Source organism: Oncorhynchus gorbuscha, linkage group LG08, assembly GCF_021184085.1.
Source record: "Oncorhynchus gorbuscha isolate QuinsamMale2020 ecotype Even-year linkage group LG08, OgorEven_v1.0, whole genome shotgun sequence".
In the NCBI taxonomy this organism is placed as follows: Eukaryota; Metazoa; Chordata; class Actinopteri; order Salmoniformes; family Salmonidae; genus Oncorhynchus; species Oncorhynchus gorbuscha.
Genome location: NC_060180.1, coordinates 31,361,165 through 31,387,771, shown reverse-complemented (window position 1 = coordinate 31,387,771; position 26,607 = coordinate 31,361,165). Strand labels below are relative to the sequence as shown.

General features: G+C 44.8%; 1 protein-coding gene and 1 long non-coding RNA gene across 3 annotated transcripts; one reads left to right on the top strand and one right to left on the bottom strand.

Moving 5' to 3' along the window:
• Nucleotides 1-116: 116 nt before the first annotated feature.
• Nucleotides 117-26,607, bottom strand: LOC124041496 (E3 ubiquitin-protein ligase TRIM39-like). 2 transcript variants are annotated; one of them, XM_046359159.1, is made up of 6 exons: nt 26,308-26,607; nt 26,125-26,220; nt 3,187-3,423; nt 3,033-3,052; nt 2,707-2,849; nt 117-1,268 (listed from the first exon to the last, which is right to left on the bottom strand). In XM_046359159.1, exons 1-6 carry the CDS (start codon nt 26,329-26,331, stop codon nt 679-681), a joined length of 1,110 nt encoding a protein of 369 aa, XP_046215115.1. In that variant the 5' UTR covers nt 26,332-26,607; the 3' UTR covers nt 117-678. The 2 variants fall into 2 exon arrangements, with proteins under 2 accessions (XP_046215115.1, XP_046215114.1); XM_046359158.1 differs by having other exon boundaries at nt 26,125-26,607.
• On the top strand, nt 22,636-24,787 carry LOC124041497. Its single transcript, XR_006839955.1, has 2 exons — nt 22,636-22,941; nt 23,742-24,787. It is a non-coding gene; the product is annotated as an uncharacterized LOC124041497 (long non-coding RNA).

The following is a 26,607-nucleotide window of genomic DNA, read 5'->3' as shown; positions in this document are numbered from 1 at the left end:
CTCACCGCACACTACCGTTCTATTGACTAAGGGGATGTCAGGGGTGTCAGAGTTTTTTTTTTCATTTAAAGAGAGCTTACCTTAAAACACATATAATAAACAAACATACACATTATCTGCAACTCTAACAGTAAGTGATTCATCAATTCAGGCAACACTGACCTAGATTGTTTGTGAAAATATAGTTAGCACATAGGATTAGTCATTTACTATTGGATATTACCATTAGAGCTCAGAGATCCTATTTACAAAGAGAGATTGTTTTTTGTTTGAGTGTAGACTTTGGATTCACATCACATGTTAGCTGTGTAGGCTACTCTCCAGGGGCATGAAGTTTATTTTACGGCAAATCTTCCTTCTGTGGCCCTGTCTGGTTTACAGAGCAGCATAATATATATATTTATTTGATAGCTAAAACCACTAATACTTTGGTTAGAAAGATATGGACTTCTCTAAAACTGGAACCACAATAAATTTAAAAGGATCTTGATCCTCCCCTTCTACCTCGAAACAGCACCTTAAATCCAGTCATTAATAGATTACATAATGCATATTTAAGTACTTGTATAGATAAAAGAGCAGCAACATGAGAAATTGTCAAATAACATCGCTGACTAAATGCTGATGATCCAATGATAAAGCCTTTAAGAGTCAGTAGGAGCATCATAAGGAGCAGAGTCAGCATTCCTGGGCACTCTGGAAAGCACTAGGAGGTGGAGGTGCGTTACAGATCACAATGGGTTTGGTGTTTGTACCATTGTGATCGTGACCTGAGCACAGCGCCAGGTGGAGACAGTCCCTGAAAGCCCCTGCGCAGAACGAGAACAGAGGGGTCATGCTGTCCGCCCCCAGGAAAGACACCAGTCCCCCTGGGAAACTACATAGCACCCCAATACGGCTGAAGTGTTTTGTGACAGGCAGCTGGTGGGGCACCCCACTGTGCCAGGCTGTGTACTCCCCATCAAAGAACTCCACAGCCCAGGAATCAGAGCCACGGCCCAGCCAACAGTCCTCAGCTTGGCCCTTGCGGGAGATGGTGGGGTAGGTGAGGCCCAGCTCCCAGTACGTCTTACCAGCCACGTCTATCTCCCAGTAGTGACGCCCAGAGCTGAAGCCCTGCAGGCTGATCACGTTGAGGGTGGTGTCAAAGCGGCCCGGGAGCTCTGGTAGTTCCTGCCAGGTGTCTGTGTAGGTGGCACTGTCACCGCGCGGGGAAATTATCAGCTTAGGGTGCGCTGTCTCTGGGTCCAGGGAAACCTCTGTGGAATCTGGGGACAGATGTGTATTTTTACCATGAGAAATTACAATATTTAAAAGAAAATATTCTCACTGGCTGGGTGTGGCGAGCCATAACCGCTTTGTGCAGATAAAAATTTGAAATCACAGAGTTTTAGGTTTTAAAATCAAATCAGATTTTATTTGTCACATGCACCGAATACAACGTGTGTAGACTTTATAGTGAAATGCTTGCTTACTAGCCCTTCCTATTGATGCAGAGTTGAAAAATATTAATACAAAGAAAAATAGCAACACGAGGAATAAATACACAAGAATGGATCTACAGGTATATACAGAGAGTACCAGTACTAGATCAATGTGCAGGGTTACAAGGTGTTTGAGGTAGATATATACAGTGCCTCCGGAAAGTATTCAGACCCCTTGACTTTTTCCACATTTTGTTGTGTTACAGCCTGAATTGAACATAGATTAAATTGAGATTTTGTGTCACTGGCCTACACACAATACCCCATTATGTCAAAGTGGACTCATCCCCAGTGATGTACTGAGCTGTCCGCACCACCCTATTTAGCACTTGGCAGTGCACTTGACATACTAAGCTGTGATGCAGCCAGTCAAGACACTCTTGATGGTGCAGCTGTAGAATTTGTTGGGGATCTGGGGGCCAATGCCAAATATTTTCAGCCTATTATGCCCCCTTCTTGACAGTGTGAGTGTGTATGGACCATGTTAAGTCCTTAGTGATGTGGACACCAAGGAACTTGAAGCTCTTGACCAGCCCTGTCAATGTGTATGGGGATGTGCTCTCCCCTCTTTCCCCTATAGTCCACGATCAGCTTCTTGGACTTACTGACTTTGAGGGAGAGGTTGTGCTGGCACCACACTGCCAAGTCTCTTACATCCTCCCTGTAGGCTGTCTCATCGCCTTCGGTGAGGCACTGTTGTATCATCAGACAAATTGATGATGGAGTCATGCGTGGCCAATCAGTTGTGGGTGAACAGGGAGTACTAGAGGGGACTAAGCACACAACCCTGAGGGACACCCTGTTCAGCGTGGCGGAGGTGTTGTTGCCTACCCTTACCACCTGAGGGTGACCCTTCAGGAAATCCAGGATCCAGTTGCAGAGGGAGGTGTTCAGTTCCAGGGTCCCCAGCTTGGTGATGAGCTTGGAGGGAACTATGTTGTGGACACTGAGCTGTATGACAGCATTTTAACATAGTTTTTTCCCCTCTTGTCCCGGTGGGAGAGGGTAGTGTGAGGTACAATTGAGATTGCGTTTTTAGGTTTAAAAACATGCTGCATGTTAAAATGGCTTACCCACACATACATTATAGATGTAACACATCTATAACGAAATAACGCTGACAGACCTGCCTATCTCGCTTCAAGTGTAATTGACATCACATCACATCTTATGAATGAAATCATTAAAAATTAAGACTTCATGGAATACTAAGGGAACTCACAGCTCTTGATGAGTCTCTTGGTGATGGGGGTCTGGGAGCGTATGAGTAGCAGCATGTTGTTGGTGAGGCTGAGGATCTGGTCAGCTTTAGGCTCATCCAAGTTCACTTTGCTGGGATCTGTCCTGCTCAGCAGATCTATCACTCTGGGTGAGAGAAGACAGACATAAATATTTAATGCAGGAGCCATCACATGAACAGTGACAGTTCATGATCAATATTGATGATTGAAAACATATTTGTCAATAACAGGTTTCCCTAAAAAATATTTGTATCTGATTTGCATGTGGTATAAGAAACAAAAAATGCATCTGGATCAAATGACATACCTGCCAACTATCTCAGTGTCCTGGAGAAGATAGGTAGGAAATAAAGATAGTGACAATGAATAGGCAGTTCACAATATGTACATATCATAGTTACATCCATCATCAATATCCATTGAATGAGTTCATGTTAAATAGAACCGAAGAGCCAAATCACCAGTGAATAAGGCAGTAGAAAGTCCTTCTGGGCCAGCTCAGCTGTGAGCCTGGCCAGATCCTGCTCTATCTCCTGAATGATGGTGCAGTTCTTCTCCATCAGGTCCTCCAGGGCTGTGACTGCAGCTCTCTCCTCCATCTCTAGGTGGGTTAGAGTCATCCCCAGGTCCTCATCCAGAACCCTCTGGATGTCCTCATACTTCTTCCTTATACTCTCCCTCATTGCTGATGACTTTTTCTGGTTGGGTGACACAGACTCAATCAGTGTGAAAGTCATTGCAACATATCCCATCTTAGAGCTTTAAATGCTACCATGCTTTGAGAGTTTTTCAGCACAAATAGACACCATTGAAATATAGATATGAGATGTGACCACAGAAATATAAAGCAACACTTCCTTTTAAGGGATCCTTACAGTGTAATTGCATGGATAATTACTCTGTGACAAGCATTGAAGTTAATTGTAATAACTCACAGTTACACTGTAATATCAACAGGTCATCAATTGCATTCTGTAATTGCGGAGGTGTAACAACGAATGCACTGGTGAAGTTTTCACAAACTTCACCAGTGTTTTGTTTCTTCTCAGCTTCATCCGAGGGTATAATCTCTTGTGGACGCATGCGCTGATTTCCTATCTGTGAATGCACACTCTTCAAAATGTCCACTCAATATTGTTGCTAGCACTTGCCCCCAAAAGGTCTACCATCTGGGTTAACTTCTTGGTGACAGGGGGCAGTATTTCCACGTCCAGATGAAATGCATGCCCAAATTCAACTACCTGCTACTCATCCCCAGAAGATAAAATATGTATATAATTAGTAGATTTGGATAGAAAACACTCTGAAATTAAAACTGTTTAAATCATATCTGTGAGTATAACAGAACTTATTTAGCAGGCGAAACCCCGAGGACAAACCATTCAGATTTTATTTTTTGTTGAGGTCACTCACTTTTCAATGAGTTTTCATTGGGAATCCAGATTTCTAAGGGACCTTCTTGCAGTTACTATCGCTTCCACTGGATGTCAACAGTCTTTAGAAATTGGTTGAGGTTATTCCTTTATGTAATGAAGAAGTACGGCCATCTTGAACGAGGGTCACTTGAAGTGTACTGTTAAAATAAGGTGCTTGACCAGAAAGCTACCTACAGTTTGTTTTCCTCCTGTATTGAACACAGATCATCCCATCTTCAATTTGATCAATTATTTACGTTAAAAAATACCTAAAGTTGTATTACAAAAGTAGCTTGAAATGTTTTGGCAAATTTTACAGGTAACTTTGCCAAAATATATATTGGCGGAATTATATATATTGGCCATAATATATATTGGCGGAATTAGTTGAACAAAAGGACCATTTGTGATGTTTATGGTACATATTGGAGTGCCAACAAAAGAAGCTTGTAATGCTTGTTTAATATTTTTATTTCTGCGTTTTGTGTCGCGTCGCGCCTGCAGGGTTGCAATATGGTTTCTCTCTTTGTTTATGGAGGTGCTATCCTCAGATAATAGCATTGTTTGCTTTCGCCGAAAAGCCTTTTTGTATGTGTGATTTAATGAAAGTTTGATTTTTATAGTATTTCCTCATCAATCTACACACAATACCCTATAATGACAAAGCATAAAACAGGTTTTTAGAAATGTCTACAAATTTATAAAAAATGTAATACAAAAATACCTAAATACCTAAGTATTCAGAACCTTTGCTATGAGACTCAAAATTGAGCTCAGGTGCATCCTGTTCCCATTGATCATCCTTGAGATGTTTCTACAACTTGATTGGAGTCCACCTGTGCTAAATGCAATTGATTGGACATGATTTTTAAAGGCACACACCTGTCTATATAAGGTCCTACAGTTGACAGTGCATGTCAGAGAAAAAGCCAAGCCATGAGGTCGAAGGAATTGTCCGCTAGGTTATAGGACTGTTTTGCTAGTACAGACTGGAATATGTTCCGGGATTCTTCCGATGGCATTGAGGAGTACACCACATCAGTCACTGGCTTCATCAATAAGTGCATCGATAACGTCGTCCCCACAGTTACCGTATGTACATACCCCAATCAGAAGTCATGGATTACAGGCAACAGCCACACTGAACTAAAGGATAGAAGCGGAAATCTAACCCGGGTGCTAAGAAGAAATCCCACTATGACCTCCGACGAACCATCAAACAGGCAAACTGTGAATACAGTTTGTAAATAAACTATAGCTAGTTTTAAGTTCCTCGGCATACACATCACAGACAAACTGAATTGGTCCACTCACACTGACAGCATCGTGAAGAAGGCGCAGCAGCGCCTATTCAACCTCAGGAGGCTGAAGAAATTCGGCTTGTCACCAAAAGCACTCACAAACTTCTACAGATGCACAATCGAGAGCATCCTGGCGGGCTGTATCACCGCCTGGTACGGCAACTGCTCTGCCCTCAACCGTAAGGCTCTCCAGAGGGTACCGCCTGGTACGGCAACTGCTCTGCCCTCAACCGTAAGGCTCCAGAGGGTAGTGAGGACTGCACAACGCATCACGGGGGCAAACTACCTGCCCTCCAGGACACCTACACCACCCGTTGTTACAGGAAGGCCATAAAGATCATCAAGGACATCAACCACCCGAACCACTGCCTGTTCACCCCGCTATCATCCAGAAGGCGAGGTCAGTACAGGTGCATCAAAGCTGGGACCGAGAGACTGAAAAACAGCTTCTATCTCAAGGCCATCAGACTGTTAAACAGCCACCACTAACATTGAGTGGCTGCTGCCAACACACTGTCATTGACACTGACCCAACTCCAGCCATTTTAATAATGGGAATTGATGGGAAATGATGTAAATATATCACTAGCCACTTTAAACAATGCTACCTTATATAATGTTACTTACCCTACATTATTCATCTCATATGCATATGTATATACTGTACTCTACATCATCGACTGCATCCTTATGTAACACATGTATCACTAGCCACTTTAACTATGCCACTTTGTTTACTTTGTCTACACACTCATCTCATATGTATATACTGTACTCGATACCATCTACTGTATGCTGCTCTGTACCATCACTCATTCATATATCCTTATGTACATGTTCCTTATCCCCTTACACTGTGTATAAGACAGTAGTTTTGGAATTGTTAGTTAGATTACTTGTTGGTTATCACTGCATTGTCGGAACTAGAAGCACAAGCATTTCGCTACACTCGCATTAACATCTGCTAACCATGTGTATGTGACAAATAAAATTTGATTTGATTTGATTTGATTTACAGGACTAAGATTGAATCGTACTACACCGGCTCTGATGCTCGTTGGATGTGGCAGGGCTTGCAAACTACTACGGACTACAAAGGGAAGCACAGCCGCAAGCTGCCCAGTTACACAAACCTACCAGATGAGCTCAATAACGTCTATGTTTGCTTTGAGGCAAGCAACACTGAAGCATGCATGAGAGCATCAGCTGTTCCAGATGACTGTGTGATCACGTCCTTCGTAGCCGTTGTGAGTAAGACCTTTAAACAGGTCAACATTCACAAGTCCGCAGGGCCAGATGGATTACCAGGACGTGTACTCTGAGCATGTGCTGACCAATTGGCAGGTGTCTTCACTAACATTTTAAACCTGTCCCTGACCGAGTTTGTAATAGCAACATGTTTCAAGCAGACCCTGTGCCAAAAAACACCAAGGTAACCTGCCTAAATGACTACCGACCCATAGCACTCACGTCTGTAGCCATGAAGTGCTTTGAAAAGCTGGACATAGCTCACATCAACACTATTATCGCAGAAACCCGAGACCCACTCCGATTTGCATACTGCCCCAACAGATCCACAGATGATGCAATCTCTATTGCACTCCACACTACCTTTTCCCACCTAGACAAAAGGAACACCTATGTGAGAATGCTATTCATTGACTACAGCTCAGCGTTCAAAACCATAGTGCCCTCAAAGCTCATCACTAAACTAAGGACTCTGGGACTAAATACCTCCCTCTACAACTGGATCCTGGACTTCCTGATGGGCCGCACCATGGTGGTAAGGGTAGGTAACAACACATCTGCCATTTTGGTCCTCAACACAGGGGCCTCTCAGGAATGAGTGCTCAATCCCCTCCTGTACTCCCTGTTTACCCATGACTGCATGGCCAAGTACAACTCCAACACCATCATTAAGTTTGCCGACAACACAACATTTGTAGGCCTGATTACTGACAACGATGAGACAGCCTATAGGGGGTGGTCAGAGACCTGGCAGTGTGGTGCCAGGATAACAACCTGTTAGTGGACTACAGAGAAGGAAGACAGAGTACGCTCCCATTCTCCTTGACAGGGCTGTACTGGAGCAGGTTGAGAGCTTCAAGTTCCTTGGTGTCCACATCACCAACAAACTATCATGGTCCAAACACACCAAGACAGTCGTGAAGTTCTACAGCTGCACCATCGAGTGTATCCTGACTGGCTACATCACCACCTGGTATGCCAGCTGCTCAGCCTCCGACCACAAGGCAATACAGAGGGTAGTGCGTACGGCCCAGTACATCACTGGGGCCAAACTTCCTGCTATCCAGGACCTCTATACCAGGCGGTGTCAGAGGGACACCCAAAAAATTGCCATGTACTCCAGCCACCCTAGTCGTAGACTGTTCTCTCTGCTACCGCACGGCAAGTGGTACCGGAATGCCAAGTCTAGGTCAAAAGGCTTCATAACAGCTTCAACTCCCAAGCCATAAGACTCTTGAATAGTTAATCAAATGGCTATCCGGACTATTTACATTGTCCCCACCCCACCCTCCATTTTTACACTGCTGCTACTCTCTGTTTATTTTCCATGCATAGTCACTTTACCTCTACCTACATGTGACTTAAATGTAAATGTAAATGTAATGTACACATTACGTCAATGACTTCAATTAACCGGAACCCCATGTATATAGCCACACTGTTGTTATTTTATTGTTGCTCCTTAATTTTTTGTTATATTTCTTCTTCTTTTCTCTTAAAACTGCATTGCCAGTTAAAGGCTTGTAAGCGTTTCACTGTAAGGTCTACACCTGTTGTATTCGGTGCATGTGACAAATAAAATGTGATTTGATTTGTTTTGATTAGAACTCTGAGACAGGATTGTGTCGAGGCACAGATCTGGGGAAGGGAACCCAAAAATATTCTGCAGCATTGATCCCCAAGAAGGTTCCCAAGAACACAGTGGCCTCCATCATTTTCTCTGGGATAGGGTCTAGTTTCCTGAATTTCCGTCTGACTGACGTGCCCAAAGTAAACGGCCTGTTACTCAGGCCCAGAGCCAGAGTAACAGAGTAATAAAATGCATATAATAATGGTATCATTGGATATAAAACACTTTGACATTTCTAAAACTGTTAAAATAATGTCTGAGACTATAACAGAATTGATATGGCAGGTGAAAATCAGAAGAAAAAACAACCAAAATATTTTTTCTTAAAATGGAAACTTACTGTTCGTATGTAAATCCGTCTCCCAGATTGCAATTCATATGGCTTCCACTAGATGTCAACAGTCTTTATTCAAGGTTTCAGGCTTGCTTTTTGAAAAACAAGCAAGAATTTAGAGTTTTGGTTAGGACACCACCGGAACAAAATCAGTCTTCCGGCGCCTGAAGGAGAGGGCGCGTGCTTACCAATTTTGCTTTCCTATTGAACATACTACATTCTGTATGAAATATTATAGTTTATTTACATTTATAGTACCTGAGGATTAAATAGAGATGTCGTTTGACTTGTTTGGACAAAGTTTTAGCGGTAGCTTTTTGGACTCCTTTGTCTGCATGTTGAATGAGTGGATTACTGAAATCGATGGCGTCAACTAAACTGACCTTTTGGGATATAAAGAAAGATTTCATCTAACAAAACGACCATTCATGGACCCTTGGGATTGCAAAGAGAGGAAGATCTTCAAAAGTAAGTGATTTATTTAATCTCTATTTGTGATTTTATGAAGCCTGTGCTGGTTGAAAAATATGTTGATGTGGGGCACCATCCTCAGACAATCGCATGGTATGCTAACATCGTAAAGCCTATTGTAAATCGGACAACGCAGTTAAATTAACAAGAATTTAGGCTTTCAAATTATATAAGATACTTGTATGTTCATGAATGTTTAATATTACGATTATTTATTTGAATTGTGCGCCCTCCAATTGTGTCTTTCAAGCGGGACGCCTATCCAACCATCTGCCATGACAGACCCAGCAGACTTGGACCAGCTCTGCCATGCTGTCTCCCTGCAGGGAGCCACCATTAGGAGACATGAGGAGTTGGTACAGAAACCTTTGGAAGGGCTCAGGTCCTTGAAAGAACAGTACAACCAAAGGCTATTATGGGAGTTAGCTCAGAGGCTACCTACCACCTCTGAAAAACCCCAATCACCCAGTCATTTTCCCCCTATCTGTGGTGAGTTTGTACAGCCTATCCAGGCTCCCAGAGAACCCCGCTTACCTCCTCTGGAGTAATAGTCGGGGAATCCTGGTACCTGCCTGGGTTTTCTTTCTCAGTGCTCGCTTATTTTTGAGCTACAGCCATCTTGGTTTCCTTCAGACAGATCGAAGAGAGCGTATATTATTACACTAATGTCGGAGAGGGCGCTCTCCTGGGCTACGGCAGTTTGGGAGCAACAATCTGCCATTTGTGGGCTACTGTAGGAATTCATGGCAGAAGTGAGAAAGGTATTTGAGTCTCTGGTTTCCGGCAGAAAGGCGGCCAGTAAAGTGCTTAACTTACATCAAAACTCCCGTAGTGTGGCAGACTATGCCATTGATTTTTGCACGTTGGCCGCCGAGAGTTCCTGGAATCTGGAGTGTCTTTTCAATACTTTTTTGCACAGATTATCAGAGGATGTAAAGGATGAGCTAGCTGCTCAGGAATTTACGATGGATCTCGACTCCCTTGTCACCCAATCCCTCTCGAGAATCTACAACGGGTGAGTTGGATACTCCTGAGCCCATGTAGTTGGGAAGAACTAGGCTATCAGTTTGGGAGTGCTCTCGGAGGATGTATAACAACTGTTGTCTGTACTGTGGAGGGGCAGGACATTTTATAGCTACCTGCCCTATTAGGGAACCCTTGTCTCTAGTGGGTACCAGTACTATGGTGAGTCAGAATGGGAGTTCCCTAATTCCCATCAACCACACACCCCTTTTTGCTTTTGTGCTGTGGGGAGACCAATCTATGTCTCTCCGAGTGCTCATTGACTCTGGGGCTGATCAAAGGTTTCTGGATGCCACGATAGCTTCGAAGCTTGGTATTCCCATTCAGCCTCTCTCTGTGCCCATGGATGCTAGGGCACTGGATGGCCGCTTTATAGGGGAAGTCACCCATAGTACTGTGCCCGTTCAATTACGGGTTTCTGGCAACCACAGTGAGACAATAGAGTTCCTCCTCATTGCATCTCCCCATGTTCCGGTTGTTTTGAGAGTTTCTTGACTTCAGAAGCACAATCCAATGATAGATTGGACCACAAACTCCATCCTGGATTGGAGCACATTTTGCCATTCCCACTGCCTTCAAGCAGCCCAGCCTTCCTCAAGTCATCTTTCTCTGGATGTTAGCAAGCCTGTGGATGTCTCTGCTATCCCCACAGAATACCATGACCTCATGGAAGTGTTCAGTAAGGCACGTGTTACTTCCCTTCACCCGCACCATCCTTATGATTGTGCCATTAATCTTCTCCCAGGAACTACAACACCTCGGGGTCAATAGTATTCTCTGTCTGGACCAGAGACCACAGCTATGGAGGAGTACATAGAGGAGTCTCTGGTCACTGGGGCCGTCCGTCCATCTGCATCTCCTGCACAGAGTTTTTCTTTGTGGAGAAGAAGGACAAGACCCTGCATCCATGCATTGACTTCCGGGGACTTAATGACGTTACTGTCAAGAATCGTTACCCCCTACCTCTCTTCGGCGTTTGAACCTCTCCTGGGGGACACCATATTTTCTAAGTTGGACCTTCAAAATGCCTACCACCTGGTTCGGATACCCAAGGGGGATGAGTGGAAGACAGCCTTCAACACAGCCAGTGGAAATTATGAGTACCGGGTCATGCCATTTGAACTCACCAACACCCCCGCTGTTTTCCAGGTTTTGGTCAATAATGTAGGGACATGCATGTGTTCTTACATGTGTTCATGTACCTTGACGACATCCTGCTTTTTCCCCGATCTGCACAAGAACATGTTCTTCATGTCAGACAGGTCCTTCAACTCCTCCTGGAGAACCAACTGTTCGAGAAGTGTGAGTTCCACTGCTTTACAATCACCTTTCTGGGGTATGTCATTGCTGAGGGCAATGTTCAGATGGATCCAGAAAAGTTGAAAGCAGTGGTGGATTGGCCTCAACCAACATCCAGGGTGTGGTTTCTTGGTTTTTCAAACTTCTACCGTCGTTTCATTCGGGACTACAGCACCCTGTCAGGCCCCTTCTCGGCACTCACCTCTCCCAAGGTACCGTTCAAATGGTCTCCAGCTATTGACAAAGCCTTTGTGGACCTGAAGCATCGGTTTACAACAGCACCCGTCCTCATCCATCCGGACCCCTCGCGTCAATTTGTGGTGGAAGTGGATGCTTCGGATGTTGGAGTGGGGGCCATCCTGTCCCAGCGATCAGCCCAGGACCAGACGCTTCATCCCTGTGCCTTCCTGTCCCATCGTCTCAATCCTTGTGAAAGGAACTACGATGTTGGCAACCGAGAACTCCTGGTGGTGAAGATGGCGTTGGAAGAGTGGAGGCACTGGAAGGAGCAGAACAGCCAATTCTGGTCTGGTCCAACCATAAAAACCTGGAATATCTCCGTACAACCAAGCGCCTTAACTCCAGGCAGGCCTGGTGGGCCCTTCTGTTTACCAGATTTAATAATATCCTCTTAGGGATGATGCGGAATTTAGTTCCTTTGCGGGAACCTAAATCCATGCAATTAAAGAGCGCAACCTGTAGTACTGGATAAAACTCAAACTTTCATCAAAACACACATGAAAGGTACTGAATTGAAGCTACACTCGTTGTGAATCTAGCCACCAAGTCAGATTTGTAAAATGCTTTTCGGCGAAAGCATGAGAAGCTATTATTTGATAGCATGCACCCCCCAAAATACCAGACCGTCACCTAAACAACAGATTTTGCGGTAGCCGGCGCTACACAAAACGCAGAAATAAAATCTAAAACATTCATTACCTTTGACGAGCTTCTCTGTTGGCACTCCTATATGTCCCATAAACATAACAATTGGGTATTTTTCCCGATTAAATCCGTCATTGTATACCCAAAAAGTCATTTCACGAAGGCCTGTCTGATCCAGGAAAATTCCGCTTTACAAGACGCAACGTCACTTTTTAAAATGACAAAAGTTGCCTATAAACCTTTATAAATCACTTAAAACTACTTTTCTAAACCAACTTTAGAAAAACTCTGTATTAATAAACGTTAATAATCTATCAAATTGATCACGGGGCGATCTGTATTCGATAGCAGCAAGTCTTGAAATCATCGTCCATGTTTTCAATTTCAGGGAGAATCCCCTCGGGGTCGGTAGAAGCTACAGAAGAACTGAAGAGACGGGATAAAGCATCAGGCTTGGTGTTCTTAGTACCCGGGCGATAAGAAATCACGAACTCGAAACGAGCTAAAAACAACGCCCAACGAGCTTGACGCGCATTGAGTCGTTTGGCAGAACGGATGTACTCAAGTTTCTTATGGTCAGTCCAAACGACAAAAGGAACGGTCGCCCCCTCCAACCACTGTCACCATTCGCCTAGGGCTAAGCGGATGGCGAGCAGTTCGCGGTTACCCACATCATAGTTGCGTTCCGACGGCGACAGGCGATGAGAAAAATACGCGCAAGGATGGACCTTATCGTCAGAATGGGAGCGCTGGGACAGAACGCCCACCTCTGAAGCGTCAACCTCGACAATGAATTGTTTAGTGACGTCAGGAGTAACAAGGATAGGAGCGGATATAAAACGCTTCTTGAGATCAAAAGCTCCCTGGGCGGAACCGGACCACTTAAAGCACGTCTTGACAGAAGTAAGGGCTGTGAGAGGGGCTGCTACTTAATAATATAATATAATATATGCCATTTAGCAGACGCTTTTATCCAAAGCGACTTACAGTCATGTGTGCATACATTCTACGTATGACCGAAATTACGAATGAAACGCCGATAGAAATTTGTGAAACCGAGAAAGCGCTGCAACTCGACACGTGACTTAGGGACGGGCCCATTGCTGAAAGCATGGACCTTAGCGGGATCCATCTGAATGCCTTCAGCGGAAATAACAGAACCGAGAAATGTGACGGAGGAGACATGAAAGGCGCACTTCTCAGCCTTCACATAGAGACAATTCTCTAAAAGGCGCTGGAGTACACGTCGAACGTGCTGAACATGAATCTGGAGTGACGGTGAAAAAATCAGGATATCGTCAAGGTAAACGAAAACAAAGATGTTCAGCATGTCTCTCAGTACATCATTCACTAATGCCTGAAAGATGAAGGCGCACTTCTCAGCCTTCACAGCTGGAGCATTAGCGAGACCGAACGGCAGAACCCGGTATTCAAAATGCCCTAACAGAGTGTTAAACGCCGTTTTCCACTCGCCCCCCTCCCTGATGCGCACGAGATGGTAAGCGTTACGAAGGTCCAACTTAGTAAAGAACCTGGCTCCCTGCAGAATCTCGAAGGCTGACGACATAAGGGGAAGCGGATAACGATTCTTAACCGTTATGTCATTCAGCCCTCGATAATCCCACGCGAGAGGGCGCAGGGTACCGTCCTTCTTCTTAACAAAAAAAACCCCGCTCCGGCGGGAGAGGAAGAAGGCACAACGGTACCGGCGTCGAGAGAAACAGACAGATAATCTTCGAGAGCCTTACGTTCGGGAGCCGCCAGAGAGTATAGTCTACCCCGGGGGGGAGTGGTCCCCAGAAGGAGATCAATACAACAATCATACGACCGGTGAGGAGGAAGGGAGGTGGCTCTGGACAGACTGAAGACCGTGCGCAGATCATGATATTCCTCCGGCACTCCTGTCAAATAACCAGGTTCCTCCTGAGAAGAGGGGACAGAAGAAACAGGAGGGATAGCAGACATTAAACACTTCACATGACAAGAAACGTTCCAGGATAGGATAGAATTACTAGACCAATTAATAGAAGGATTATGACATACTAGCCAGGGATGACCCAAAACAACAGGTGTAAAAGGTGAACGAAAAATCAAAAAGGAAATGGTCTCACTGTGGTTACCAGATACTGTGAGGGTTAAAGGTAGTGTCTCACATATGATACTGGGGAGGAGACTACCATCCAAGGCGAACATGGGCGTGTGCTCCCCTAACTGTCTGAGAGGAATGTCATGTTTCCGAGCCCATGCTTCGTCCATAAAACAACCCTCAGCCCCAGAGTCTATCAAGGCACTGCAGGAAGCTGCCGAACCGGTCCAGCGTAGATGGACCGACAAGGTAGTACAGGACCTTGATGGAGAGACCTGAGTAGTAGCGCTCACCAGTAGCCCTCCGCTTACTGATGAGCTCTGGCTTTTACTGGACATGAAATGACAAAATGTCCAGCAGAACCGCAATAGAAGCAGAGGCGGTTGGTGATTCTCCGTTCCCACTCCTTAGTCGAGATGCGAATACCTCCCAGCTGCATGGGCTCAATACCTGAGCCAGTGGGAGGAGATGGTTGAGATGCGGAGAGGGGAACACCGTTAACGCGAGCTCTCTTCCACGAGCTCGGTGACGAAGATCTACCCGTCGTTCTATGCGGATGGCGAGTGCAATCAAAGAATCCACGCTGGAAGGAACCTCCCGGGAGAGAATCTCATCCTTAACCTCAGCGTGGAGTCCCTCCAGAAAACGAGCGAGCAACGCCGGCTCGTTCCAGTCACTGGAGGCAGCAAGAGTGCGAAACTCTATAGAGTAATCCGTTATGGATCGATCACCTTGACATAGGGAAGCCAGGGCCCTGGAAGCCTCCTTCCCAAAAACTGAACGATCAAAAACCCGTATCATCTCCTCTTTAAAGTTCTGATACTCGTTAGTACACTCAGCCCTTGCCTCCCAGATAGCTGTGCCCCACTCCCGAGCCCGTCCAGTAAGGAGTGATATGACGTAGGCGATCCGAGCTCTCTCTCTTGAGTATGTGTTGGGCTAGAGAGAGAACACAATATCACACTGGGTGAGAAAGGAGCTGCACTCAGTGGGCAGGCCAGAGTAACACGGTGGGTTATTAACTCTTGGTTCCGGAGACTCGGAAGACCAGGAAGTAGCTGGTGGTTCGAGACAGAGATTCTGAAACTGTCTTAAGAGGTCGGAGACCTGAGCGGCCAGGGTCTCAACGGCATGACGAGCAGCAGACAATTCCTGCTCGTGTCTGCCGAGCATCGCTCCCTGGATCTCGACGGCTGAGTTGCGAGGATCCGTAGTCGCTGGGTCCATTCTTGGTCGGATCCTTCAGTTATGCAGGTGAATGAGGACCCAAAAGCGACTTAACAGAAACAGAGTTTATTCCAGTCTTAACAAAAAACGATTAATCCTGAATTCTTTCACTGGTAATGTCCAAACAGGAATAACTGAAATCCTCTAGTCAGTAGAGGGGAACAACAGGAGATGCGACCACAGACTGCAGGTCGCTTCGGGTTGGCGCAGGCCGTAGCTGATAGAGACACCTGCTCACACGCAGCATCTGAAGAAGGCAAAAACACGACAGGACGGAACAAGGACACAGTACAGCAAACAAGGATCCGACAAGGACAGAAGCGGAAACAGAGGGAGAAATAGGGACTCTAATCAGAGGGCAAAATAGGGGACAGGTGTGAAAGAGTAAACGAGGTAGTTAGGAGAATGAGGAACAGCTGGGAGCAGGAACGGAAAGATAGAGAGAGAGAGAGAGAGGGAGAGAGATAGAGAGAGGGAAAGAACCTAATAAGACCAGCAGGGGGAAACGAATAGAAGAGAAAGCACAGGGACAAGACATGACAATCTATGACAAAACATGACAGTAGGTTTCACTTCCACACCCGTCATTTTTAAAAAGAAGGCTCATTGCCTTCTTCAATCATGCAGAGACGATGAAGGTCTCGTCATTGATTTTGCTGGAAAGGGGAGTTGTGCTTTACAATTGTATTCATATTACAGTTGACCTGGAAGTATTACGTTTTTGGGGTGCTAAAATAAGGTAAATTGTATGTTACAGCACGATGTACAGAAGCTTACAGTACATTGAAAAGGACTTTACGTTACTCATAGTGTGACACAAGTAGCAAGCTAGCTAACTAATGTTAACATGCTGGTTGTGTCTCACATAATACCCTTGAGGTACAGATACCCTGAGAACAATGTTCAAGGAAGATTAGACCATAGAGCCCAGCTCAGTCGGGGACTAATATCGGTATGAATGAGGTCGGGGACCAAGCGGGTGTTGTACATTAGGTATTTCAGTTGGAGCTGGTACCGGTGAGAATGTTGAAAAAGTTGCAGGCCTGCTGATGAGATGTTTGCACAGAGTTATATCATAGAATATTGAGGGGGTGTACATGACTGTTGGAAAAAGTGTTAAACTCTATTAACGTAAAATTCTGTGTGTAGATTTATATTATGAGGTTTGAACTATACTAATACTGTAGAATTACATAATCAACATCTGAACATACTTACGTTAAACAGTAATTGAACCACTGAGTAATAGATAAGATATACACTAGGTACGGTAAACGGGGCGACGGGTGTGGTCGATGTAAGACGGGAGTGGTGTTCTAACCAAGTGCTGAGAAATAAGGTAGATTTATTTTGTTCTTTTAACCTCTTCAGTCGACCCTCTACTTTTTCGAACATTCTGTTAAAAATCGCGCAACATTTCAGCACCCTGCTACTCATGCCAGGAATATAGTATATGCATATGATTTTTTATTTTTATTTATTTATTTCACCTTTATTTAACCAGGTAGGCTAGTTGAGAACAAGTTCTCATTTGCAACTGCGACCTGGCCAAGATAAAGCATAGCAGTGTGAACAGACAACACAGAGTTACACATGGAATAAACAATTAACAAGTCAATAACACAGTAGAAAAAAATGGGCAGTCTATATACAATGTGTGCCAAAGGCATGAGGAGGTAGGCGAATAATACAATTTTGCAGATTAACACTGGAGTGATAAATGATCAGATGGTCATGTACAGGTAGAGATATTGGTTTGCAAAAGAGCAGAAAAATAAATAAATAAAAACAGTATAAAAACAGTATGGGAATGAGGTAGGTGAAAATGGGTGGGCTATTTTCCTATAGACTATGTACAGCTGCAGCGATCGGTTAGCTGCTGGGATAGCTGATGTTTGAAGTTGGTGAGGGAGATAAAAGTCTCCAACTTCAGCGATTTTGCAATTCGTTCCAGTCACAGGCAGCAGAGTACTGGAACGAAAGGCGGCCAAATGATGTGTTGGCTTTAGGGATGATCAGTGAGATACACCTGCTGGAGCGCGTGCTACGGATGGGTGTTGCCATCGTGACCAGTGAACTGAGATAAGGCGGAGCTTTACCTAGCATGGACTTGTAGATGACCTGGAGCCAGTGGGTCTGGCGACGAATATGTAGTGAGGGCCAGCCGACTAGAGCATACAAGTCACAGTGGTGGGTGGTATAAGGTGCTTTAGTGACAAAACGGATGGCACTGTGATAGACTGCATCCAGTTTGCTGAGTAGAGTGTTGGAAGCCATTTTGTAGATGACATCGCCGAAGTCGAGGATCGGTAGGATAGTCAGTTTTACTAGGGTAAGCTTGGCAGCGTGAGTGAAGGAGGCTTTGTTGCGGAATAGAAAGCCGACTCTTGATTTGATTTTCGATTGGAGATGTTTGATGTGGGTCTGGAAGGAGAGTTTGCAGTCTAGCCAGACACCTAGGTACTTATAGATGTCCACATATTCAAGGTCGGAACCATCCAGGGTGGTGATGCTAGTCGGGCATGCGGGTGCAGGCAGCGATCAGTTGAAAAGCATGCATTTGGTTTTACTCGCGTTTAAGAGCAGTTGGAGGCCACGGAAGGAGTGCTGTATGGCATTGAAGCTCGTTTGGAGGTTAGATAGCACAGTGTCCAATGACGGGCCGAAAGTATATAGAATGGTGCCGTCTGCGTAGAGGTGGATCAGGGAATCGCCCGCAGCAAGAGCAACATCATTGATATACACAGAGAAAAGAGTCGGCCCGAGAATTGAACCCTGTGGCACCCCCATAGAGACTGCCAGAGGACCGGACAGCATGCCCTCCGATTTGACACACTGAACTCTGTCTGCAAAGTAATTGGTGAACCAGGCAAGGCAGTCATCCGAAAAACCGAGGCTGTTGAGTCTGCCGATAAGAATATGGTGATTGACAGAGTCGAAAGCCTTGGCGAGGTCGATGAAGACGGCTGCACAGTACTGTCTTTTATCGATGGCGGTTATGATATCGTTTAGTACCTTGAGTGTGGCTGAGGTGCACCCGTGACCGGCTCGGAAACCAGATTGCACAGCGGAGAAGGTACGGTGGGATTCGAGATGATCAGTGACCTGTTTGTTGACTTGGCTTTCGAAGACCTTAGATAGGCAGGGCAGGATGGATATAGGTCTGTAACAGTTTGGGTCCAGGGTGTCTCCCCCTTTGAAGAGGGGGATGACTGCGGCAGCTTTCCAATCCTTGGGGATCTCAGACGATATGAAAGAGAGGTTGGACAGGCTGGTAATAGGGGTTGCGACAATGGCGGCAGATAGTCTCAGAAATAGCGGGTCCAGATTCTCAAGCCCAGCTGATTTGTACGGGTCCAGGTTTTGCAGCTCTTTCAGAACATCTGCTATCTGGATTTGGGTAAAGGTGAACCTGGAGAGGCTTGGGTGAGGAGCTACGGGGGGGGCGGAGCTGTTGGCCGAGGTTGGAGTAGCCAGGCGGAAGGCATGGCCAGCCGTTGAGAAGTGCTTATTGAAGTTTTCGATAATCATGGATTTATCGGTGGAGACCGTGTTTCCTAGCCTCAGTGCAGTGGGCAGCTGGGAGGAGGTGCTCTTGTTCTCCATGGACTTCACAGTGTCCCAGAACTTTTTGGAGTTGGAGCTACAGGATGCAAATTCTGCCTGAAGAAGCTGGCCTTAGCTTTCCTGACTGACTGCGTGTATTGGTTCCTGACTTCCCTGAACAGTTGCATATCACGGGGGCTATTCGATGCTATTGCAGTCCGCCACAGGATGTTTTTGTGCTGGTCGAGGGCAGTCAGGTCTGGAGTGAACCAAGGGCTGTATCTGTTCTTGGCTCTGCATTTTTTGAACGGAGCATGCTTATCTAAAATGGTGAGGAAGTTACTTTTAAAGAATGACCATGCATCCTCAACTGACGGGATGAGGTCGATGTCCTTCCAGGATACCCGGGCCAGGTCGATTAGAAAGGCCTGCTCACAGAAGTGTTTTAGGGAGCGTTTGACAGTGATGAGGGTGGTCGTTTGACTGCGGCTCCGTGGCGGATACAGGCGATGAGGCAGTGATCGCTGAGATCCTGGTTGAAGACAGCAGAGGTATATTTGGAGGGCCAGTTGGTCAGGATGGCGTCTATGAGGGTGCCCTTGTTTACAGAGTTAGGGTTGTACCTGGTGGGTTCCTTGATGATTTGAGTGAGATTGAGGGCATCTAGCTTAGATTGTAGGACTGCCGGGGTGTTAAGCATATCCCAGTTTAGGTCACCTAACAGAACGAACTCTGAAGCTAGATGGGGGGCGATCAATTCACAAATGGTGTCCAGGGCACAGCTGGGAGCTGAGGGGGGTCGGTAGCAGGCGGCAACAGTGAGAGACTTGTTTCTGGAGAGAATAATTTTCAAAATTAGTAGTTCAAACTGTTTGGGTATGGACCTGGAAAGTATGACATTACTTTGCAGGCTATCTCTGCAGTAGACTGCGACTCCGCCCCCTTTGGCAGTTCTATCTTGACGGAAGATGTTATAGTTGGGTATGGAAATCTCTGAATTTTTGGTGGCCTTCCTGAGCCAGGATTCAGACACGGCAAGGACATCAGGGTTAGCAGAGTGTGCTAAAGCAGTGAGTAAAACAAACTTAGGGAGGAGGCTTCTGATGTTGACATGCATAAAACCAATACTTTTCGATCACAGAAGTCAACAAATGAGGGTACCTGGGGACATGCGGGGCCTGGGTTTACCTCCACATCACCCGCGGAACAGAGAAGGAGTAGTATGAGGGTACGGCTAAAGGCTATCAAAACTGGTCGCCTAGAGCGTTGGGGGCAGAGGATAAGAGGAGCAGGTTTCTGGGCATGGTAGAATATATTCAGGGCATAATGCGCAGACAGGGGTATGGTGGGGTGCGGGTACAGCGGAGGTAAGCCCAGGCACTGGGTGATGATGAGAGAGGTTGTATCTCTGGACATGCTGGTTGTAATGGGTGATGTCACGGCATTTGTGGGGGGTGGGACAAGGGAGGTAACAGGGGTATGCAGAGTGGATCTAGGGGCTCCATTGTGAACTAAAACAATGATAACTAACCTGAACAACAGTATACAAGGCATATTGACATTTGAGAGAGACATACAGCGAGGCATACAGTAGTCACAGGTGTTGAATTGAGAAAACTAGCTAAAAACAGTGGGCGAGGCTAATCAGCTAGCACAACAAACAGCAGGTAAAATGGCGTTGATTAGGCAACTGGGCCGACAGATAAAACAAACAAGCAGAGTGGAGTACCGTGATTAATGGACAGTCCAGTGTGCGTCAGCTATGTAGCCAAGAGATGAGTGTCCAGGGGGCAGTGGTGGATGGGGCAGGGGGGCTGGGCTGGCGAGTGTTATCCAGTTTTTTTTTTTTTTTTTTTTTTTTAACTAACAATGACTAAATAGCTTGTAGCTAGTTAGCTGGTTAGCGTCTGGAGGTTCTTGAGTGTGTCATAAAAATAAAATTAAAATTAAAAGTAACAGCGATTCCGTACCACAGTGGGTGAGGCAGGTTTCCGGAAGGTATAAACAAAATAAAAATCAAAAAGAGATAGAAAGTAAATGGGTTCGGAATGTTTGGGATGCAGTGATTCAGATGGTTAGCAGGCCTGTGCTAACAAGCTAACAGTTCGTAGGCCCGGGCTAGACAAGCTAGCCGTTAGCAGGCCGAATTAGCAAGCAGGGAGATAGCGAGGGCTAGAGAGTTAACCTTTGGGGGGACGTTGCGATGGGGTGAGTCTGTTTATTCCTCTTCATGCGGTGACATCGACAGACCGGTCGTGGGCCCGGGTAATTGTAGCCCAGGAGTATGCTACAGGTGCTCTAGTACGCTAGGTGAGCTGGAGACACAGCGTTTCAGAAAGCTCGCGGGCCTTGGCCGGCAGATGGATCTTTGGCGATGTCGCAACGAAAAAGCCTGTTGAAACCACCTCGGACGATTATGTCGGCGGACCAGTCGTGATGGATCGGCGGGGCTCCGTGTCGGCAGTAAAGGGTCCAGGCCAATTGGCAAAAGAGGTATTGATGGGCTTAGCTCGAGGCTAGCTCAAGGCTAATTGGTGCTTGTTTTGGGACAGAGACGTTAGCCAGGAGTAGCCACTCGGATTGCAGCTAGCTAGTTGCGATGATCCGGTGTAAAGGTTCAGAGCTTGCGGTAGGAATCCGGAGAAAAAGCAGTCTGATGTGCTCTGGGTTGATGTCGCGCTGATGTCCTAGTTAATTTTGAAGACCGCTAGCAATGGCTAACTGAGTAGTAGCTAGTAGCTAGTTAGCTGGCTAGCTTCTGATGGGGGTTCCGGTTCTAAAGTAAAGTGAAGTATAGAAAAAGCAGATCCGTACCACATTGGGTGATGCGGGTTGCAGGAGAGTATATTCAGCTCTAGTTGGAAAGTGAGATTAAAATATGTACGAAATATATACAGAAAAAAAAACGAAGAAAACTATATTTACACTAGACAGGACGGGACAAGACTAAACACACGTCCAACTGCTACGCCATCTTGGAAACAATAGTATGTGTGGATAGAAAACACTCAGACGTTTATAAAACGTTTATAAAACTGGTTGAAAAAACGTTTATAAAACTGGTTAAATCACGGCTGTGAGAACGTGCGTTTCATTGAAAAGTGCAGGAAAATCTGATCACTGAAAGTGGAAAAATATATCCATCCGCCGCTTCAACCCATTGTTATGGGCGAAAGACATTAAATAGGGCTGAGGTTGCAGTACCTACAGCTTCCACACGATGTCAACAGTCTTGTCATTTGCCAATTGTTTGTTTCTTGGTCAAACGAACAAGAGACAGGCTTTTTCTTCAGGTCTCCGACCGGATATTTTGATTGAGAAATACACGGACAGTATTTCAAGACGGACCCCTATAGAAAACACTTCGTCTCGTGATTAATTTGATCGCTTATTAACGTTTACTAATACCTAAAGTTGCATTACAAAAGTATTTCGAAGTGTTTTGTAAAAGTTTATCGTCGACTTTTTGAATTTTAAAAAATGACGTTACGTTATGAAACGCTATTTTTTTCCGTTTATCACACAGTCTTCATAGATCGATATCTAGGCTATATATGGACCGATTGTATCACGGGTACAGGTAATGGCATTGATTATGGGAGATTGCCTGAAGCTGATTGCAGTAGTAACATAACCATTAATTCCACTTGGCCAGTTACAGGCCTAAACCAAACTAGTGGTCTGGCTGATGTGTGGTGGATCTGTGGACCCAAAAGAGTGCTGAGACCCATTCTTAGAGGAGACTGGCAAGGTACGTGTGCTCTGACCAGTTTGATAATTCCACTGACCATTATTGATGTTACTGCTGAACAGCTGTTGTGTTCTGTATCCAGGGGACCTGAAAACATTCCATCCCATGGGAGACATAGATGTAGTGCTCCTTGGACAGAGGATGTAATTGACATACACACTAACCTGTTGGGAGTGCCAGTGGGGGTTCCTCATGAGTTTCAGGCCTTGGGTAGGAATGATGGACTCTGGCACTTACTACCTAGTGGATGCTAGACAGACTGCATGGATTAATTATATCTACTATAATCAACAGCGTTTTGTGAATTACTCCCGTGATGCACTCACTGGTCTGTCTGAACAGCTTGAGGCCACATCTAGGGTTGCCAGACAGAATAGACTTGCTTTGGATATGCTTCTTGCCAGTCAGGGGGGTGTCTGCAAGATGTTCGGTGAACAATGTTGCACGTATATTCCTAATAACACCAGTCCAGATGGTAGTATATCTAAGGCCCTTAGTGCTGAGATGAGGACCATGGCGGGGGTGGAGGAGTCTGGACTGTTCTCTTGGTTGGGAGCCTGGTTTGCTAAGTACACTGGTATGGTGGTTACTGGATTTCTGACCCTAATTCTTGTATTGATGTGTTGTGCTGCTTACATTATACCGTGTTTTAAGAAGTCTGTTACAGATGTGGTGAAGGCTTCAGGCATGATGCCTTTGCTTGATGCTCCAGTTGGAGATGCTGATACTGAAGCATGCTTTCAGGGGAGGATGAGACTGACTGAGGATGACCCAGTATGTTTGTTCTCCCTGTTGTGAAGGTTTCGAGTCCCTGGGTGGCATGGTGCCCACCTGGTGCAGGATAGGAGTAGCTGAGAGGACCAGATGGTTTATAATAATGCTTTGCTCTGCTTTACTCTGTTTTCCATGACCAAAGTTTTATCCTACATCTTACATGTCAATAAACAATAAAGTCTTATCCTGTTTTTGTCAAAAGGGGGAGATTATCTTGGATGATTTTTCGTTTATGTTTTTCTGTAAAAAAAAACAATAATAATAATAATAATAATAATAATGTTTTATTAATAATAAACATTTGATTATTTTCATGAAATGCTATTAACATATTACTATGTTGGGACCGCTGAAATAAAGGATAATGAGTGACACCCTAGCGGGTGTCAAAAGGGGAATTGTTGGATCCTGTATTTTACATAATAGCCATTAGATATATATGATTAAATATTATCTGATGTTGGTTGTGTGAGGTGTCTGCATTTATGCACTGGAGCATCATTACGAGATTAAACAACTGCTTGCTACTTGCCTGTTTGTGCGTGTCAAGAACTGAGTAACATGGTGTGACCTGCTTGTTGCAAAACTGTAGATAACAGCCCAGCACATGCTTTGTCCATGTGTTTGTATGTAACAATATTGAGCACATGGTGTGACTTGCTGTATCTTACAAAATTGTGATAGGGAGGGGTGGTCATCAGGAGGTTTAACTGAGATGGAAAAATACTGAACAACACAATAGCAGGAACTGAGCAACTGTTCTAACTAGGCTGCGATACCAGAACAGTAAGGATCTATACATCGACGGAGGGAGAACTCCAAGAAGCGCCAAGAGGCGGGGACCCTCCTGAGCGCCTGCAATAGGCTGGGCAAATTTAAACCACGCCCAGCCTCTACTGTGATAGGCCAACAGACGGGTTGGAACTATGTCTATCACAGTATAAAGAATACTGTTTTCATAAATCTTGTCAGTTCTCTGTTCTGCCCTGCGTGGTATTACAGTGAGCCACTATATACGAAAGTTGCATTTGCCATTTATTACTTAGCTAATAAAAAAATACATAGTATAATATCGGTGACTCATTGTTATATTTATCCTGATACCAGATTTGAATTTACGCAACTCTAACATTATATATGCAAAGTCACTTTAACTATACATTCATGTACATACTACCTCAATTGGCCCGACCAACCAGTGCTCCCTCATATTGTCTAACCGGATTATTTTTCACTGTCTTTTTACTGTTGCTTTTATTTCTTTACTTACCTATTACCTTTTTTGCACTATTTGTTAGAGCCTGTAAGTAAGCATTGATTTGTTGACGATGCGCACTGATGATACTTTCAAGAGAACTGGGAACTCAGAAAAAAAGTCAAATCATGACATCAGTGATCTTCAGGTCAGAAAGCCGGAGCTCTTGAAAGATGCCACAGTTTCCAACTTCGAATTCCGAGTTGGATAACCGTTCAAACAGATTTTTCCCAGTTGGAGCTTGTTTTTTACAGAGTTCCGAGTTTCGTTGAAAGCACTGGAGTCGGAGATTTCCAAGTTCCAAGTGGTTTTGAATGCGGCATGACCTTCTAGATCAATTTGTCGTTATTTCAGATGCGTAGATCTTGACACAATGACTTAATTCCTGGTATAAATAAATAATTGCACCAATGTATCCCATCCAAAAGTGAAAATGTTCCTCAACAGTGAAACCCTTGCAAGGTTACAAGATGAAATAAAAGTTGTCTTATGAACATTTTAAGAGCTTTTTACAAACCAATATTCAGCCAACCTTAATAGGCTTTCAATTTGTCAAGCACGAATGACTATCTCACAATTTTAACCATAACTGTTTATTCATGTGTCTAAAAATGTTTGGTTAAAATAATTTACCGATTGTCAAATACACCATTAATTGACTTCACAATTGAAAGTAATGTGAACTTGTTTTATTCATTGGGCCTAAAGACTACAGAGCCATTTATTGTGTCAGAGTTTTGTCAGTCAATTGAAGTGGTTGATTTTAAATTAGCTAACTTATCACATGGTTTGTGCAGGCTGAAATATAGTGCTTTGGGATATTTGATTGGGATGCTATCGGAAACGTTAAGATTTGTAACAAGCATGGTAACAAGCGTTCATTGTTACACCTCTGTAATTACAGACTGTTTTACCTCCAGTTACATGTTGTTATTACAGTTTAACTATGTATTATTACAGTTAATGACAATACTTGTTACATACTTGTTACAAGGAAGTGTTACCAAATATAAATTCTAGAAGGGCCGAAGCCCCTCAGACCCTAACAATTTGACTGGAACTCTCATGTGTGCGTTTAATATGACTAACATGGTAGTGTGATGCGTCTGACCTCTGTTCACACAGATGAATCCTCATGCTGTTAGTTTACTTACAGTGATTTCAGTTTGCTTTGTGCTTAATTTCTTCATTCGGAACTTCACCGCTTCTCTTTGCATCTTCAGACATTCCTGGTGCTTCAACAGCATCTCCTGGAGAGAGAAGGTTTCAGAATAACAAAAAAAAGAGCCAAGATGGATCCCACCAAATTCCCTCCTTGTTAGCACAGTAGCACACACCTGAGCCTGGGTATTCATCTCCATGGTCTTACTCTAAGGGAGATGATCAGTTATACCAATGACGAAGAGCTCGGCTAATGATGCTGCCAAGTGAAGTTGTAATAAGCCAAAGACTTTTAGTCCTGTGTCAGTTAGTCTTAAATCAGTAGAGACTACTCTCATTCACGTCCAGCTCTTGTGTCTGTTTGCATGTGTCTCTCTTCCTCTGTTTATAGAATGGCCTGTCTCATACATACCATACCTCTGGAGCAGCAGAGTGATTTAAGACACAGGCACCTGGCCCTATTTAACAATCCCATG

Bases quoted from the DNA above. Each gene is read 5' to 3' on its own strand.
- LOC124041496 (XM_046359158.1), bottom strand. From the start codon at position 26,331: ATGGAGATGAATACCCAGGCTCAGGTGTGTGCTACTGTGCTAACAAGG. The intron at 3,424-26,124 runs GTAAGTAAACTA...TCACCCAACCAG, and splicing joins CAAAGCAAACTGAAATCACT to AAAAAGTCATCAGCAATGAG. The intron at 2,850-3,032 runs GTATGTCATTTG...TCTCTCACCCAG, and splicing joins GACACTGAGATAGTTGGCAG to AGTGATAGATCTGCTGAGCA.